Source organism: Pristis pectinata, chromosome 38 (genome assembly GCF_009764475.1).
Source record: "Pristis pectinata isolate sPriPec2 chromosome 38, sPriPec2.1.pri, whole genome shotgun sequence".
Lineage (NCBI taxonomy): Eukaryota > Metazoa > Chordata > Chondrichthyes > Rhinopristiformes > Pristidae > Pristis > Pristis pectinata.
Genome location: NC_067441.1, coordinates 1,699,089 through 1,716,790, shown reverse-complemented (window position 1 = coordinate 1,716,790; position 17,702 = coordinate 1,699,089). Strand labels below are relative to the sequence as shown.

The following is a 17,702-nucleotide window of genomic DNA, read 5'->3' as shown; positions in this document are numbered from 1 at the left end:
CCACAGATGCCACCTGTCCTGCTGAGTGTCTCCAGCACTTTATTTCAGATTGTCAGCATCTGCAAGTTTTTTTGTGTCTTCCAATAGATTAAAGAGGCTGTTTTTTGGGAGCACGGACAGCCCCTCACTGGGCTAGCACAGCAGATGGCCCCAAGAAACAGCTCTACGACACTGGCACTTGATGGGAGTGGGCAAGGTGGTACCAAATGAAGTATAATGCAGGAAAAGAGGAGGAGATTCAAACACAGGAAGGCTAGGGAAAGAATGTTTTTCAAAAAAGGAAATTGGTGAAATACAGTAAAACTCCAATATTTGGAGACTTGAGCAACACACAAGATGCTGGAGGTCAGGCAGTGTCTATGGAGGGAGGGAAATGGACAGTTGACGTTTCAGGCTGAGACCCTTTTTCAGGGCTGGAAAGGAAGAGGGGAGACCTGATATAAAGGTTTGGGGGGGGGGGGTGGAGCAAAAGCTGGCAGGTAATAGGTGGATCCAGGTGAGGCGGGGGGGGGGGGTTGATAGGCAGATCTTGGGGGGCGGGGGGAGCGCGGTTTTGGAAGAGTGAGAATGACGTCAGAAGCTGGGAGGTGATAGCTGGGTGACAAAGGCCGACGATGATAGAACCTGATAGGAGAGGACAGTGGAGCATGGAATAGAGGGAGTGAGGTGGAGAGGGGAACCGGTGGGAGGAGATTGTCGGTGATGGGGAAGAATAATTGGACACTTGCAACCTCTGTGACCTTGGACAGGCAGGTTTTCCGGACTCTTAGATACTACTCCTATTAATTTTATAACACTTTTAATTCACTTTTAGATGTTACACAGCAGTACATGAACTTTTTGCAGTGAACCAGTCACATTCAGAGGGAGCATGGGAACCAGGGGCTCCTCCCAGCACGTTCAAAGGGATGGCGGGAGAAAGGAACCAGGAAGTGATGCTAGGGAAGCAGTTTCCTGTGGCTGAAGAAAATACAAGAGGACACAGCTTGATGGTCCTCCTGAGGGGCTGGGGGACAGAAAGCAACTTTTAAAAATAAGTCAGGTTGTGAGCCTTTGGAATTCCCTACTACACGGGGTCGGATACTCAGTCATCTGAATGCCGAGACCCATGGAGTTTTTGGCTCAAAGATAACCAAGGGTAATGGAAATCAGCAGATTAATCCCAGGAGAAAGCCCAAGAGGGAGGAAAAAAAGCAAGGTCCACACTTCCTCCTCGTTCTTGTACAAGGGAACCTGCAGCAAATTCAGGAGAAACCTCTTTAACCAGAGTACTGAGAAAGTGGAACTTGTCACCGCAGTGAGCGGACGAAGCAAACAGCCAAGCTGCATTTAAGGGAACTTGGAGAGGGACCTGAGAGGGGAAGGACCAGCAGAAAGTACTGTTAGTGCAAGAAGTTTGTGTGGAACGTAAACAGCGGAACAGGTCAACTGGGACAAATAAGTTGTTCCTATGCAGTATGGTCTCCGCAGTTTTATATGATGGTACCTCAGTGAAGTTGGGGTGACTTAGGGTGCATCTGGCAGACTATAGAGTCGCATTTGCAACTGTGGTGGGAGAAGTGGCGGTGAACAGCAAACTACCACTAACAAATGTACAGACAACTGCTCCCACCACCAACCCCCAACACACACCACAGGGACCTCAAGACCATAAGATATAGGAGCAGAATTAGACCATTCAGCCCATCGAGACTGCTCCACCATTCAATGATGGCTGATTTTTTTTTAAAACCCCATTCTCCCGTAACCCTTAACCCCCTTACCAATCAAGAACCTGTCAATCTCTGCCTTAAATACACTCAGTGACGTCCTCCACAGCCCTCTGTGGCAATGAATCCCACAGATTCACCACCTTCTGGCTGAAGAAATTCCTCCTCCTCTCAGTTCTAAAGGGACGTCCCTTCATTCTGAGGCTGTGCCCTCGGATCCCAGACTCTCCCACTGATGGAAACATCCTCTCCACGTCCACTCTGTCCAGGCCTTTCAGTATCCAGTAGGTTTCAGTGAGACCCCCTCCCCCCATCCTTGCCCCCACCCCAGTGAGGCAAAGCACCAGCAAGGAGAGTCAGGCAGAGCAGAAACAAACGAGGCCTTTGCTGAGTAAAATCATTTCAGTAAAAGCAGGCAGGAGGCTCTTCAACTGGCCTCGGGCCCCAAACAGAATGAGGAAAATCTGCCAGAATACCTGCTCCTCCACCACCCACCTGGGGCAGGACGGCAGGCCAGCATTTACTCAATCCCCTTTTGAAAGTTACTACTGGACCGACTTCCTCCGAACTTTTCAGAGTGCATTCCTGACCCACCGCGCTTCATTGATCACCTATCGTAAATCTGCGAACTACCGATCAAATAATCATTTGCTTTTAGTTACGTCGTACGAGGAAGGAAACAAAAATCATGAACCTAGTACATCCCTACTTCTTTATGGCAGAGGCACTTGTCCAAATGGAAAACTGGCACCTTCGATAGCACGAGACTAGGAGCCACAACCTTCCAACTGAGAGGCAAGAGCAAACGTCACCACTAAGGCAGTGCCAACAGCTGGGCAAACCTACAGCCAGCACCCAGGAACACTGACTGCCCAGCTCAGACACTGTGACTCAGGACTAGTATAGACAGAAAGGGCAGAATTCCCAGGGTCACATTGAGCTGAGCCGCTGCCAGGAACGGATTAACTATTACTCAAGTTCGCGTGTTGCAAAATAACCTGGGTTTCCGATCAGCACGTGTATAGCACAGGACAGTATTCCGACACAGGAGAGCCGACTGGGAACACGGGGAGGGAGGCGGACACATACTCTGCAACCATTTCCTACCCAACGGGAGTGGGAGGCAAGACCTCAGATCTGCTCCCAGCGCTGCCAAGCTCTGTGCTGGGGCCGCCAATATCAGAGAACAACTCCCACAGACCTTCTGCTCGAGGTGGCTCTTGCGCTGGGAGTCTGCAAGCCAGGATCTCCGCAACAGAGGAGGGATGAAGATCGGGAGGTGCCATGGAAACAGAGCCACCAATGAAAGGGAAAAAGACATCCGATCCTGGTGAGAACCGAAAGGGAGGCGGAGAGCTCTCACCTACGACTGCAAGGCAGGACGTGGGTTGCAACAACTGTTAATTACAAGAGCTGTTTTGTGAAAAGACTGCAAAGGAGACAAGGCTGTTTTACTGGGATAAAAGAGAAATCTAAGCTCCCCCTCTGCCCAAGGCTGGGCACCTGTCCTCGGGCCAGCCCTACTATTTGTGCAAGGGCAAAGCATCTTGTCCTCAAGAAAAGTTGGATTTATATTTGATGATACAATGAATATGGAGACAGATGCGTACCAATTGCATTTGCCATGCATATATTATAAAAAAAACACTTTTGAAATTAAGAGACTTATCTCCCAGATAAGCAAACATTGCTGACTAGCACATTCCAGGCTTCAGGAATACATGCTGAGGGACACGCTGAAGCTTGGTGCAGCCACTGTAAAGGGGTTGTGGGGACGGACCACATTATAGAGTCCTGCCACCACTGGACACTGAGGTACTAGACCCTGAAACATGCTTCTCAAATACTTCATGGGAACATTGTTTAAGACATCATGAGCAGTGTGGACCCAGTGGAAGAGAACATATTGATTTGATGGTACTGAAATACAGAGAAAGATGTGTATTTTCTGTATAAAATGAATAAAGGATTTTTTTAAAAATTAAAGCACATTTTTACAGCCTTCCCCTGTATCCTATACATGTGAAATGGATGAATTTTGTGTTTTGCAAAGACAGAGAGGGAAAGAGGAAATGAGGGGAAAAGATTGCGTGAATGGGGGAGGGAGAGAGAATGTTTTAAATATTCACAAGGGCATTTCAGAGGAAAGATGATGGTGGCTTGCGGAGCTCTGTGCAGTGCGGTAACCTCGGGTATGGGAGCAGCCCTACCCAACCTAAGTCAGGAGTAGTCTATAGTCCAAAGGTTGCAGGCTCAAGTTCCAGTCCAGGAATCTGACCATAAAATGTATAAATCAACACACTAGTGCAGTCCTGATGATGCACTGCACTGCCTCAGAGGCAGTACTGCCTGTCAAGAGGCGCCATCTTTCTATTAGGATGTTAAGCTGAGGCCAAGTTCATTCTACCAGGAAGAACCCACCCACCATCTGAAGAGTAGAGAAACTCTTACTGCTACCTTGAGACTAATACTTCTCTTGAAGATGCTTCATTGGCTCTCAAGAGCTCTGAGCCACACTGGGGTATTGAAAGGGTTATGCTACTGCAAGTCCCATCACCCTCTTCTCATTACTACCATTGGGGAGGAGGTACAGGAGCCTGAAGACCCACACTCAATGATTCAGAAACTGCTTCTTCCCCTCTGCCATCAGATTTCCGAATGGTCCATGAACACTACTTCGTTATTCATTTTTTTGTTGCACTATTTTTTAAATGTAATTTATAGTAATTTTATGTCTTCGCACTGTACTGCTGCCGCAAAACAAATTTCACATCATCTAAGTCAGTGATAATAAACCTGATAAAGACCTTTCTCCAACGTGGCCCTTCACATTCCCCAGCCACGGTGCAAGGGCAAGAGGGGCAGCGAACACAGCACGATCGGCTACAGATGTACACGTGGCACAACCAAAATAGCACGATAGACAGCATGTCTCAGGGAGGCGGTAATTGCAGCAAAGTCTGGAGTTCACGTGCAAATTGTTTCAAAGTTCACCTTCCCATGACACTCCCAACATGAATGGAGAGCAGCTGGAGCACGCGCACACTACGGTCACTAGGGCGAGGAGGAATTGGACCATTACACAAATGGCAAGTTTAAGCACATACTTTCAGACTGGAAGAGGGACTGAAAGCCAGTCTGCCCCACAGGCTTCATCCACCACATCAGTTAGATCACGAGTGATTGGTCCCTCTACTCCAACCGCCAACCAAGCTCAAAGGGATCCATGCATTTATTCAACAAATCCACCAGATACCCTCAGATTTGCTCACTCCATTCAGCTGCCTTGGGTTTTAGAAACAGTCAAATGACATGATGGCTGATGGCCAAGAGGAGATATAGCCTCAGGTGGAAAGAGAACAAAAAAAACTGGATTAGCCAGTACATGAGGTCATGACTAAACACTAATTTGGCAATCCTAAAACGTTACCTAGGCAATGCCGAGCTCACCTGCCCAGCCTTCCTTTAATGGGATCAGTTCAGCTGACTGTTCATCTCAAATCCCGGCTGCTCAGCGGGATGCATTGTCTGATACAAGGCCCATGGTGCAAGAGGGAAAGGACTGTTCACAGCTGGACAACCACTGCAAATGCCTCCCCAGCCCAGATGCCTCCACTCTGGCCCTCGTTTTGCCTGTTGCCCCCAGCTTTCAGGCCCATGCAGTACTTCCCTTACACCATGTACCGTAACCACTCCTGGATGGCTCCAGGAGTGGTTACGGTACACGAGTTTACTTCTTAAGATTTCTTCTCGGCCTCTACAACAACTTATCCCTCGACACCACTGAGGAACCTCATTGTTGCAACACTGCTTGCATGGGAACTTGCTGCGCAGAGGCTGGCTCCCGCATGTCCTGCATCATCACACGACTCCAATTGCAGAACTTTGTTGACCATAAGGAACATAAACAGAAGTGGGCCATTCGCCCCTTGGGCCTGCTCTCCCATTTACTAAGATCACAGCTGATCTTTGACCTCAGCACGACTTCCCTGCTCTGATTCCACATTCCCTCACTATCTAAACTGGCTGTCCAGCAAGTGTCTTACACAACCGAGGCAGTCTAGCAACTCAAATCCCAATGGTGAGCTCACGTCCGATGGAAGTGGAGGAGGAATGGTCCCAGCGAAATTCAAACCCTTAAGCAAGTGGCGAGTCAGGTAGATGGAGCCAGAAACACACGGGAGATTTACTGAGGTATCGCCTCTGGACTAGAGATAGAAAGAGGCTGGAGGCTTTGTGTGGGTAGGTGTTCAGGGAACATCTTCACAAATCACAGAACATTTCCACAAGGAATAAAGTGATAGACTACAGATGCTGGAATCTGGAGCAGCAAACAATCTGCTGGAGGAACACAGCAGGTCGAGCAGCGTCCGTGGAGGGAAATGGACAGCCGAGGTTTCGGGTCGAGACCCTTCACCTGGACTGAAAGAGTCGAGGGAAGATAGCCAGTGTAAAGGGGTGAGGGGAAGGGGTGGGGTGGGGCGAGGGGAAGGGCTGGCAGGTGATAGGTGGATCCAGGAGAGGAGGGTTGACGAGCAGATGGAGTCAGGTGGGGGAGGGGTGGAGATGATGCAAGGCTGGGAGGCGATAGGTGAAGGCAACAAGGGGCTGGTGGGGAAGGCAGATGGGAAGAGGGAGCAGGGGACCCAGTGGCAGGAGCGTGCGGGTGATGGGCAGATGGAGTATACAGAGGAGGGTAGGGAAACTGGGAGATGGAGGGCTGGGTTTGGAAAGAAGGGTGTGTGTGACAGGCCCTGGGTAGATCAGAGACAGATGGGGAGCAGGTTACCTGAAATTGGAGAACATTTGCTCCTGATTCCAGCATCTGCAGTCCCTTGAATCTCCTCAAATTGATGTCACTGGCTTCAAAGCCTTTGGGACATCCTGAGGTGGCAAGAAGCCTGCTTTCCTCCCTCTTTAGCACTGCTTATAACCCTGCAATAGATGTTTAGTCCAAACCAGAAGTCAACTGTTCAGCAAGATGAGAACCACATGGTGGGCCAAATGGCCTGTTCTACGTTCTACCAACAGAAATGGTAAATGAATAGAGACCGGGTGGAAAATAACTTGGGAGTGTGAGGAAAGTGCAACAGAATGGAATCGAAAGGATCATAAGTGCTGGCAGAGAGTCAAAGGGCCAAAAAGCCTCCTCCTGTGCCACAACAATTCTACAATTCCAGTGATTCACTTGAACATTTTGGATGAAAACTTAAACCAAAGTTCTGTCTGCCCTTTCAGACACACACAGAAAAATCACAAGGCCTAGAAGGCTATGTATTAAGTGCTGGTGAGGTGGGCTAATACAGATGAGTGCTTGATAGTTGACATAGACGAGAAGTGCTGTATTTCAAACAAGGGCATGGGCATTCTCCTCAGCAGTCAGACCAACACTTATCCCCCAGTCAACAGCATTAAAGAGCAGGCTGCCCGGACTTTAGCAATTGGCCTTTTGTGGAATGTTCCTGTATACAGATTGGCTGCCACCCTTCATACAACACCACAGTGACTGAACCAGGAAGTATTTTCGAACATCCTGAAAGGCACGATATAAATGCTTCTCTGCCTTCCTTTACAAGCAGCAAATGGGTTAAAAATCAAAATGCTTCCCCAAGGAAAAAGTACTCCCGGTGGAACCTCTCAGAACTCGATCGCAAAAGCTCCCAGATATCAAGGCAAAGGGACCGGGCAGGGAACAGGACACAGCCGCGGCAGACCATTGCCCTCGAATGTACAGTCTGTGCAAAACCAGTGAAGCAGATTCCACATACCCCTGTATCCAGCCAGTGCTGGTGCACTCACTGACACTGCGCTATTTATACTGCGAGCAGCTTGGATTTGCTTGGCACAGTGGTGGGACCACAGCGGTACTGGCAAACAATACTTCCAGCTCAGTTAAGTACTGGAGAGAAACCATTTCAAATGTACACGGAAGTACAGACGGTTCTTGGGCAACTCCACTGGCCACTAAATCAACAAAGGAAGAAGTCTGGAGAAGTGCAGGCTGCATGGTTACATTTGAAGCATTCCTTCCGGAGAGTGAACTTCAGAAAGCCAGACATCAGCTTTATCAGGACTCTTGGTTACAGAGTTACACAGCAAGGAAACAGGCCCTTTGGCCCAACTCGCAAATGCTGAACAAGATACCCATCTAAGCTAGTCCCATTTGCCCATATCCCTCTAAACCGCTCCTATCCATGGACCTGCCTCACCCACTTCCTCTGACAGCCCATTCCATATACTGACCACCCTCTGCGTGAAGAAGTTGCCCCTCAGGTCCTTTTTAAAACTTTTCTCTCACACCTTAAACCTCTTCCCTCCAGTTTGTGATTTCCTTTCCCTGGGAAAAAGACTATGCATCCACCTTATCTGTGCCCCTCATGATTTAGTGCACCTCTAGGAGATCATTCCTCAGTCTCCTAAGCTCCAAGAAATAAGGTCCTATCCCGCCTAACCTCTCCCTGTAACTCAGGCCCTCAAGTCCTGGTAACATCCTCGAAAATCTTCCTTGCACTCTTCCAGCTTAATGATGCCCATCCTATAAAAGGGTAACAAAACTGTACACAACACTCCAGGTGCAGCCTCACCAATGTCTTGTACAACTGCAAGATAAAGTCCCAAATCCTATACTCAGCACCCTGATTGAAGGCCAGCGTGCCAAACGCCACCTTCACTACCCTGTCTACCTGCGTTCTTGCACTAAATTTGTCAGGGTAAGCTTTGCACTCTGCACCATAATTTCCCAAAATATGGTGGAATAAAAGCCAGCAAACCAGATTCCAGTGCTGCTTTTGCACACTTCCCGGGACCAGTTACGGGGAGATAATGCAGGTTTGGATGATGCTCTGATCTCTAGGTGCAGACATACAGCAGAAAAGCTGGGCTCTACAGCAGGTGGTTAAGAGGAGATTTAATGGAGGCATTTAAAAATTACCCAGCAAGGTTAGAGAGTGAATGAGAAACGAGGATGGTTTCAGATAAGTGGCAAAGGAACAAGGGAGCACAAGGATTTTATTTTTACACAGTGAGCTGTTGCAATTTAAAAGATGTTGCCCAAAAGAGCAGTGGAAGCAGATTCAACAGGAATGTTTGGTATTGGTTTATTATTATCACTTGTACCGAGGTACAGTGAAAAACTTGTCTTACATAGCGTTCATACAGGTCAATTCATTACACAGTGCATTGAAGTAGTACAGGGTAAAACAATAACAGAATGCAGAATTAAGTGTCACAGCTACAGAGAAAGTACAGTGCAGACCATAAGGTGCAAGGCCATAACAAGGTAGATTGTGAGGGGGATTGGATAAGTACTTAAAAATTAATGGATTAATTGGAGGGTTCTTTCGAAGAGCCAGCACAGATTGATGTGCTGAATGTGCGGTCTTCCCCCACAGCCATCTTAATGTACCTGTTAATATTCAGAAGAATCAAAAACTGAAGAGTCAGACTTGGCTCTGTTCACATCTTACGAGTTCAAGCTCCTGTCTAGGACTTCATCCAAGGGACACGCAGTGCATGAGTGCTGGAGATGCCATCCTTCCAAGGCAGTATTAACTCATCCACCCTCAGAGCCAAGAAAAGCCCTTCTTTTGTCCCAGCCTATAATTACCCTTTAAAGGTAGGTTTATCATGCATTTGTGGGGGCTTGCTGTGCATAAATTAGCTACCTACTTCTTACATTACAATCATGTTCAGGCTTCAATAACACTATTGGTCATGAAAGGTACAGCTCGTGAAAGTGTTGATTAAGATTTTTTTTCCAGATATTGCCAAAGTTATTAACAAAAGTTGACTGGTATACTGTTGGCAATAAAGGCACCAGCTCCTTCACAAAGCAGCACATGCCAATGTTCAAAGCAAGAGCCACCCTCCATTCACAAAAGGTAAGAAATACACCCATCTGGGCCACCCAGCACACAGCTGCTGGACTTTGTTCAGCTGCCCAGCGTGATTGGGAAACGTACCTCACGTTTACCCCATCAAATGTTTTAAACTCAACAACTTGTTCTTCTGAGGCAGTCCCTCAGTCAAAAATGACCTGCTTCCACCGGAGATCCACACCGACGAGTGCTGTGTGGGGTCTGCGGACTCCACCGTAGGGGAGTAAGCGGAAGTTCAGAAGGCAGGTTAGTCGCTTGCAGAGACTTGAAGTGCTCCATCACTTCCTGGACCACCAGCCTTGGTTGCCAGAAGCTCGGGGAGGATGCTACAGCTTTTTTTCCCTAAAGAAAGGTGGTATTGAGACACAAAAGGCTGCAGATGTTAGAATATGGAGCATCACACAAGATGCTGGAGGAACCCAGCGGGTCAGGCAGCATCTGTGGAGGGAAATGGACAGTCAACATTTCAGGTCGAGACCCTTCAGCCGAAGTGAAAAAAAGAGGGGAAGGGAAGGGGTGGAACAACACACACAAGATGCCAGAGGAACTCAGCAGGTCAGGCATCACCTATGGAGGGAAATGAACAGTCGACTTTTCAGGATGAGACCCTTCATCCGGACTGGAATGAAAGCGGGCAGAAGCCAGGATAAAAGGGTTGGTGGAGGGGAAGGAGCACAAGCTGGCGGGTGATAGGTGAATCCAGGTGAAACAGGGAAGGTAGGCAGGTGGGGGAGTGGAGGATCCTAGCCGTCTCCCCTCTATCTTTCAGTCCAGATGAAGATCTCAACCTGAAACATTGACTGTCCATTTCCCTCCATAGGAGATGATTTTGTGGTTGTCATTTTCTCAGTTTTCCCAGAAATTGCTTTCCTTGATAGACGTCATAGAGTGACTGCCTTGCGAGCCAAGCACAGTCAGAGCCTCAATACTGGGAGAGGCCGCTGATGTTGGTTTACCTAGCCTCCCAGTGGATTTGGTACCTCTCCTGTGCCCTGAGGTGCCTCCTGTAAACCGCCCATGGCACTGACATGTATAGGAGGGCAGAGATTGCTGCTACTGCAGACCGGAGTGTGGTGCTGAATTCGAGGTTGTGTCCTTGGGCACCATTTCTCACAGATGGATCAAGGCTGTGCTGGGTGTAGGAGGCAGAGGCGGACTTTGTCAACGTCTGCACTTGCCAAAAAGTCATTCCCAGAATAAGGAAAATGATACATTGGGGCCCCAACATGGATCTTCATTATCGTGGGTGGTGCTGTGTGGTATAGTGGTGGGGGGGGGCAGGGGAGATGAACACTGGTTTTTCCACATACTTCGTCCGAGGACTACTTGTAGTGAAGGGACTGACAACATTTTGGAAGACAGTCTCTCAGCATATACATATGCAAGTGTTGTCTTCCTGCTGAAACTCAGTGGCTGAAGTTGGAGTGATTCTGGCCATGAAGAATGTTCCCCACCCAACCCATCCTACAGATTATCACCACTCCTGCAGGAAGTCTGGAGGCGAGGTGCAGTGTTGCAGCAAAGACTGAGAAGAGGGTGGGTGCACCCCTGCAGCCTTGCTTGACCCCAGCCTGGGGTGGATCCATCAGCAAGAACTGCAGCCTGCACATCAATGTGAAAGAGATGGAGAATGGCGATGAATTTTTGGAGACGGTTAAATTTGAGAAATGATCCTCCATGAAATCTCCCAGGGGACAGAAACGAAGGCTTCAACGAGGCCAAATGCTGTGTACAATGTAGATGCCGTTCCCCGCACTGATTGCCTGAAGTTTATGTCCAATCTGCCTCTTGACACATTGAATGTTGCAACTCCAGGAACACTTTTCGTTGGATACTGGGAGGTGGTGGTTGAGGAGAATTCTCACGGTGCCCTTTCTGACTGGCAGTCAGCAAGGGAACTCCTCTGTAATGACAATTGGACCAGTCTCCGTTCCTGAAGATGGTAACCCAAGAGACTCCAACCCTGCAGTCTGTTCTGCCAAGGAATCAGCAAAATCTCACATTTTCTCAAACAATCTGAGCAGCAATCAATTCTCTCTCCAGTACACTAAGCCTTGCTGGGAGACCAAGTTCTACAGAGGCAAAAACCCAACTGAGGGTAGGGGTCTGGACAGTCTCAGACACCAAGCAGAGGAAGCCAGCACAATGCTGCCCTTGCGTAACATTCACACACACAACCATTTTTCAGTAAAGATGCAATAAGTTGGAGCCCACACGCAACACACTGGCACCACAGTGCAGTACAGCACCGTCGGAGGTGCCCCTATCCACCAAGAGCCATAATCCAGGCCAGGTTCCACAGCCCTGTTGAAAGAACAGGGAGTTCTCCCTTTCCACTGCCTTCACTTATCTCAACAACAGATAGCTGACCATCCATTTGTTTCTTATTAATGGGACCTTGTTTTATGTAACTAGGGCTGCTGTGTGCCTACATAACAGTTACTTTATGTCAGAAGTGCTTCATTGAGTATCCCAAGGATCAGATAAAGCGAGAAACAATTGCAAGTTCCTTCCCCGCCTGTCCCAGGTTGCTGACACTGATCGGAAGAACAAACCACTGCACCAGGAGATGTGGGCTAACAGAAGGCCCTTCCTAAGCCACTCTCCCAGTGGCAAAGGTTCACCAAAGCCAAGTACAGCAGCAATAAACTTCCCAGGTTAATCGCAAAGACTGTAACCCCCAGCTCCAAGATCTGCTCCAGTCCAGAGGACTTGACCTGGATCCATAATGTCACCAACTCCTCTATGATTCACTTGACTTGGTGCAGCAGCAAAACAGGAGCTGTAAAACGGTTCATAGAGGCCGGAGTTCAATCACTACACTACCGTGGGCGGCACTGTAGTGTAGCGGTTAGTGTAACGCTATTACAGTGCCAGTGACCCGGGTTCAATTCCGGCCGCTGCCTGTGAGGAGTTTGTACGTTCTCCCCGTGTCTGCGTGGGTTTCCTCCAGGTGCTCCGGTTTCCTCCCACATTCCAAAGACGTACAGGTTAGCTGTGGGCATGCTATGTTGGCACTGGAAGAGTGGCAACACTTGTGGGCTACCCCCAGCAACGCAAGAAGATGCATTTCACTGTGTGTTTCGTTGTACGTGTGACTAATAAATATCTTATCTATTGAGTTGAGATTTGGACTCAAGATGATGCCAGAGATCAGGGGGAATCTGGTGGGAAAGCAGACGAGACACAGGATCATGTGACCGCATTTAATGGGAGACCAGGAACAAGCTGAATGACCTACCATTCCTTCCATTCTACTCCTCACAATCGGATATATGGAACGATACCAAAACCTGTCACTGAAGTTAATTACTAGCCAAGTCCAGTGGTGGGACTCAGCCAGTTTTATCGTGGGTGCAGCTCTCCCCACCATTGAGGGACATCTACACAAGGTGATGTCTCAGGAAGGCGACATCCTTCATCAAGGACCCCCCCCCCCCCGCCCCCGACCATCTGGGCCGTGCCCTCTTCTCGATGCTGCCATCGAGCAGGAGGTAGAGGAGCCTGAAAACCCACACCTCATGGTTCAACAACACCTTCTTCCCCACTGCCATCAGGTTCGTGAGCCCACCTGAAAAATCTTAACACTACCTCAGACTATCTTTCTTTCTCACTCTTGCACTAGTGTTATTTATTTTGCACCCATTTATGTATAATTTGTATTAAGTTCATGTTAACTTATGTTTATCCTCGTCTTGTAATATACTGAGCTGCTGCTGATAAAAGCCAATTTTCGTGGCATTTATACCCCGGGTATGTACGCCCATGACAATAAACTTGAATAACACAAATCAACACTGATATAAATCATGAGGCTCTAATGGAGAAACAGACAAGCAATTTAAGGGCAGAAACATGTGACTGAGACCGCCGATACCACAAGCAGTGCCTTGAGCAAGTTGCCACCTGAATCTCCACATTCAACCAATGATTCTGTGACCCGTCCAAATCTCCAGGTTTTGCACCAGGTTACATTTTCTCTTTTTAATTGACGGAAGTAATCAGTGCGTTGCAGATCACTGGGATAACCAAAGTCCCTTTACTCATTCAAATCAGATTAACTACTCAAGGGAACATATTATGGGATTACTGGTATTTAGTCTGCAGGTTATCAACAAACTGTCTCCGAGCTCATCAGATTAACACACAGTAACTAAACTGAAAGATCCTATTCTGCAAACCGGTTGGGAGGTGCTTGCAGTTTTACCCCTTCAACAAAATGGAAATGTGCCCCGGGGAAGGACCGACGAGGTCTGGAAAATCCCAGATTTCTCTGCTGATCTGTGCCTCTTCAGATCACCCGCCTGGGTTTGGGGACAGGGAGAGAAAAGGAAAATCAATTTGCCCAAAGAGCGGGTACATCCACCTCCCAGGAGTAGAAACTACTACTTTCATTAGGAGTTTGAGGAGATTTGGTCTGTCACCAAAGACTCTTACAAACTTCTACAGATGTGCAGTGGAGAGCATTCTGACTGGTTGCATCACCGCCTGGTACGGAGGCTCCAATGCACAGGATTGCAAGAGGCTGCAGAGGGTTGTAGACTCAGCCAGCTCCATCACGGGCACAACCCTCCTCACCAGAGGACATCTTCAAGAGGCGGTGCCTCACGAAGGCAGCTTCCATCACTAAGGACCCTCACCACCCGGGACATGCCCTCTTCTCATTACTACCATCACAGAGGTGGTACAAGAGCCTGAAGACCCACACTCAACGATTCAGGAACAGCTTCTTCTCTACCATCAGATTTCCGAACGGTCCATGAACACTACCTCATTATCCCTTTTTTTTGCACTATTTTTCTAACTTTAGTAATTTTCATGTCTCTGCACTGTACTGATGCCACAAAACAACACATTTCACATCGTCTAATTAGTGGCAATACATCTGATTCTGACCTGCTGCTCACAGGACTCAACACAATATCTAGTTACAGCAAACGTTAGCACCCACAGCAACTATAACCACTCATAACAACTCATTTTTAAATAGTGCCTTTAAAGTGGTAAAATGCCCAAATCAAGTACAAATTTTGTTCAGGCAGAGAAACCGGCCTTGCTGCCTCTTTTTTCCTTGCAGGCCACTCAGTGCTTATGAGGAGAATCAGCCCCGGGAGTCGGGCGAGAGCGACCTTGCTCCAGGCTCGCGTGAGCTCTGCAAGCAGTCGCAGACGAGACAATCTGCTTTGCCCTCCAGGGAATCCAGCCCAGCAACAGACTGAACGGCTCCTTTCCAGAGGGAGAGGGAGAGTAAACACAGTAACCAGGTTCCGCCTTTACCCTGCTCCGGGCAGGAAGTGCACAACTACTTTCACTGCACACCAAAGCAGCAAAAGGCTCTTCATATTAAATAAACACATTTAACTTGGGACTTCAAACCTTCTCCGCAAACTTGGAGAGGTATAGCAGCAATCAGACATCTGCAAAGAAAAAGGTGGGAGACCTATACACAAACCCACACTTGTGGAATCATATCAGCACTTGAGGAGACAAACACTTCAGGAGTGAAGGGACACACATTGGGGGGGGGGGGGGGGGGTGGGAATAAAGGCAAAAAGTCAAGCAATGGCTTCCCAAATGGCCTGCAAGCTTAATTTGGGTTCCATAGCTGGTGTCCGATTTTCTTTTCACAGAGAAGCTCCATTCAAAATTTTTTAAACTAGCTCCCAAGGGTCCCTTCGCCCCAACTTTCCAAAAGACAGAAGCAGCCTCCAGGAGCAGAAAACCTCACTCCAAGGCAACACAACGAACATGACAGCAAATCAACAAGGTCACAGCAGAGGGGAACGTAGGAACGGCACTACTACCTCTTGCCACAGAAGGGTGGAAGAGGAAAGTGTGCGGGAGCAGCAGACCTCAACAAATCTCACAAGTTCCCTGGAGCTAAACCAGGGGGAAAAGAGACACTGGCGATCTCAATGACGTACCCTAGCCCACAATCGAGGGGACAAGGTGAACAGAAGTCACTGACAGACCCGCCCAGAGGGAAAGAGAGGAACGCCCTCGACACCTCCAAAACTAGGGGAGCAGATCCCAGGAAGTGGGTAATGCAGAAACCTCACCTTGTCCAATATCTTGGGGGAAAAGAGGGGAGGGGGGGGAAGGGGAGGGGGGGAGAGGGGGGGGGAGAGGAGAGAGGGGGGGGAGAGGAGAGAGGGGGGGAGAGGAGAGAGGGGGGGGAGGAGGGGGAGAGGGGGGAGAGGGGGGAGAGGGGGGAGAGGGGGGAGAAGAGGGGGGGGAAGAGGGGGGGGGAAGAGGGGGGGGGGAAGAGGGGGGAGGGGGGGAAGAGGGGGGGAGGGGGGGAAGAGGGGGGGAGGGGGGGAAGAGGGGGGGAGGGGGGGAAGAGGGGGAGGGGAGAGGGGGGGAGGGGGAGAGGGGGGGAGGGGAGAGGGGGGGGAGGGGAGAGGGGGGGAGGGGAGAGGGGGGGAGAGGAGAGGGGGGGAGAGGAGAGGGGGGGAGAGGAGAGGGGGGGAGAGGAACGACCCCTGCCCCAGACAACAAGGCGAGAGGGGAAACAGACACCAGGGACCTTGCCTCCACACTCCCGCCCTTACCTCCACACTCCCGCCCTTACCCCTGATCCAGGGAACCCCAGCTTGTGAGATTAAAATGTGGCATGTTAATACAAAGCAACTCAGGCACGAAATAATACCCACATTAAAGTCCACAGAGCACTGGGAGTCATTAAAGTGTACTAGCCTTACCTGGTCGGTCTCATTGAGTGTAGGTAACGGCGTTCTAGTGGACATCACGATAATTTGAAAATCTCCACGCGGAAAAAAAAACTTTTAAATAAAAAAAACAGAGAATATATACAACTTCTCCTTAAAAAAACTAGTTTAACTGGTCGAGCCGGACATGGAGGGAGGAAAAGTCAGCGGAGGAAAATAAATTCCAGTAGGCGAAACTTGGACAAAAAAATTGAAAATAAAAAAAATGAGTGGGGGTTTGCAAGGGGCGGCTCACATGAGGGGGGGGGGGGGAAGGCAGCCGGGGGAGCTGAGGGGGCAGCCCGGCTGGGGCGTCACTCGAACCCCGAGGCTTCAGGGCCTCCCGGGAGAGGCGACGGGGAGTTTGAAGCCCGTCAACTTGCGGCGCCCGGGGGTTGGCAGCATAAATACCCCGGGTGTGGGCTCTCTCTCACCCACCCCCCACCCGGGCTTCTCCAGCTCCGGCCCCCCGCCGCCGCCTCCCTCGGGTCCCTCCCACCCTCCCCACAGGGACTCGTCTCCAGTCTCTCGCCGCCGCCTTCAGCGAGGGAAGCGGAACCGCTCGCACACCACCGACCCAGGGTCCGGCCCGGCAAAATGGCCGCCTTCGGCAACCCTCGGCAATCTCCGTCGCCGCCGGCCGAAACCACGCCCCCTCCTCCCCTCATTGGCTGCCTCGGACAACACACTCCCCGCCCCTCGCCCCTCGCTCGGCGTGAGCGAAACCACGCCCCCTTCTCCCCTCATTGGCTGCCGTGGAAACCACGCCCCCTGCTCCCGCTCGGACTCCGCCGGGCGAGGGCTAAACCACGCCCCCCCCTCCTTATTGGCTGCCTCCGAAGCCACGCCCCTTTCTCCCCCCCGCCCCCGACTTAAACGTTCTCCAAACCACGCCCTTCCTACCCTCATTGGCTGCCTCCGTAACCACGCCCCTTCCCGCCCCGCTCTCTGCGAAGCCACGCCTTCTCCGATTCCGCCAACAGCCACGCCCACCCACCGCCAAACCACGCCCCTCCCGCACAAGCCCTGCCCCTTCACCTCGCTCTGCCATCGGTCCCTCCACCTTCCACCCTCCCCTCAGGCCACGCCCCTGCGTTGGGGGCCGTGCGCTGCAAGCCCCTCCTCCCTTTCGCTCGCCCCGCCTCCTTCACCGCAGACGTCACCGATCCCCGCCTCACGCTGTGACGTATAAACGGACGTCAGCGGTCGGAAAACCCCGCCCCTGTTCGGCAATACTCGCCGCCTCCTCACTCGCATTAAACCGGGACTCCGGCAAAGTTCGGTCACTCGGCAACTCTCGGCTGTTTCCGGCACTCGGGGATTCCCGGCGCCCGGTCGGCTGGGTCAAACATGGCCGCCTCCCCATTCGGAATGACTCGGAGATGCTCGGCAATCTCCGGCAACGTTGC

General features: G+C 50.2%; 1 protein-coding gene across 1 annotated transcript in view; it reads right to left on the bottom strand.

Moving 5' to 3' along the window:
* Window positions 1-16,853, bottom strand: part of mark2b (MAP/microtubule affinity-regulating kinase 2b) — a 127,006-nt gene extending 110,153 nt beyond the window's left edge. Inside the window, exon 1 of the mRNA XM_052044939.1 lies at window positions 16,288-16,853. Within this exon, the coding sequence (XP_051900899.1) occupies window positions 16,288-16,332 (45 nt within the window). The 5' untranslated portion in view covers window positions 16,333-16,853. The remainder of the gene's footprint in view (window positions 1-16,287) is intronic.
* Between the last annotated feature and the right edge of the window lie 849 nt (window positions 16,854-17,702).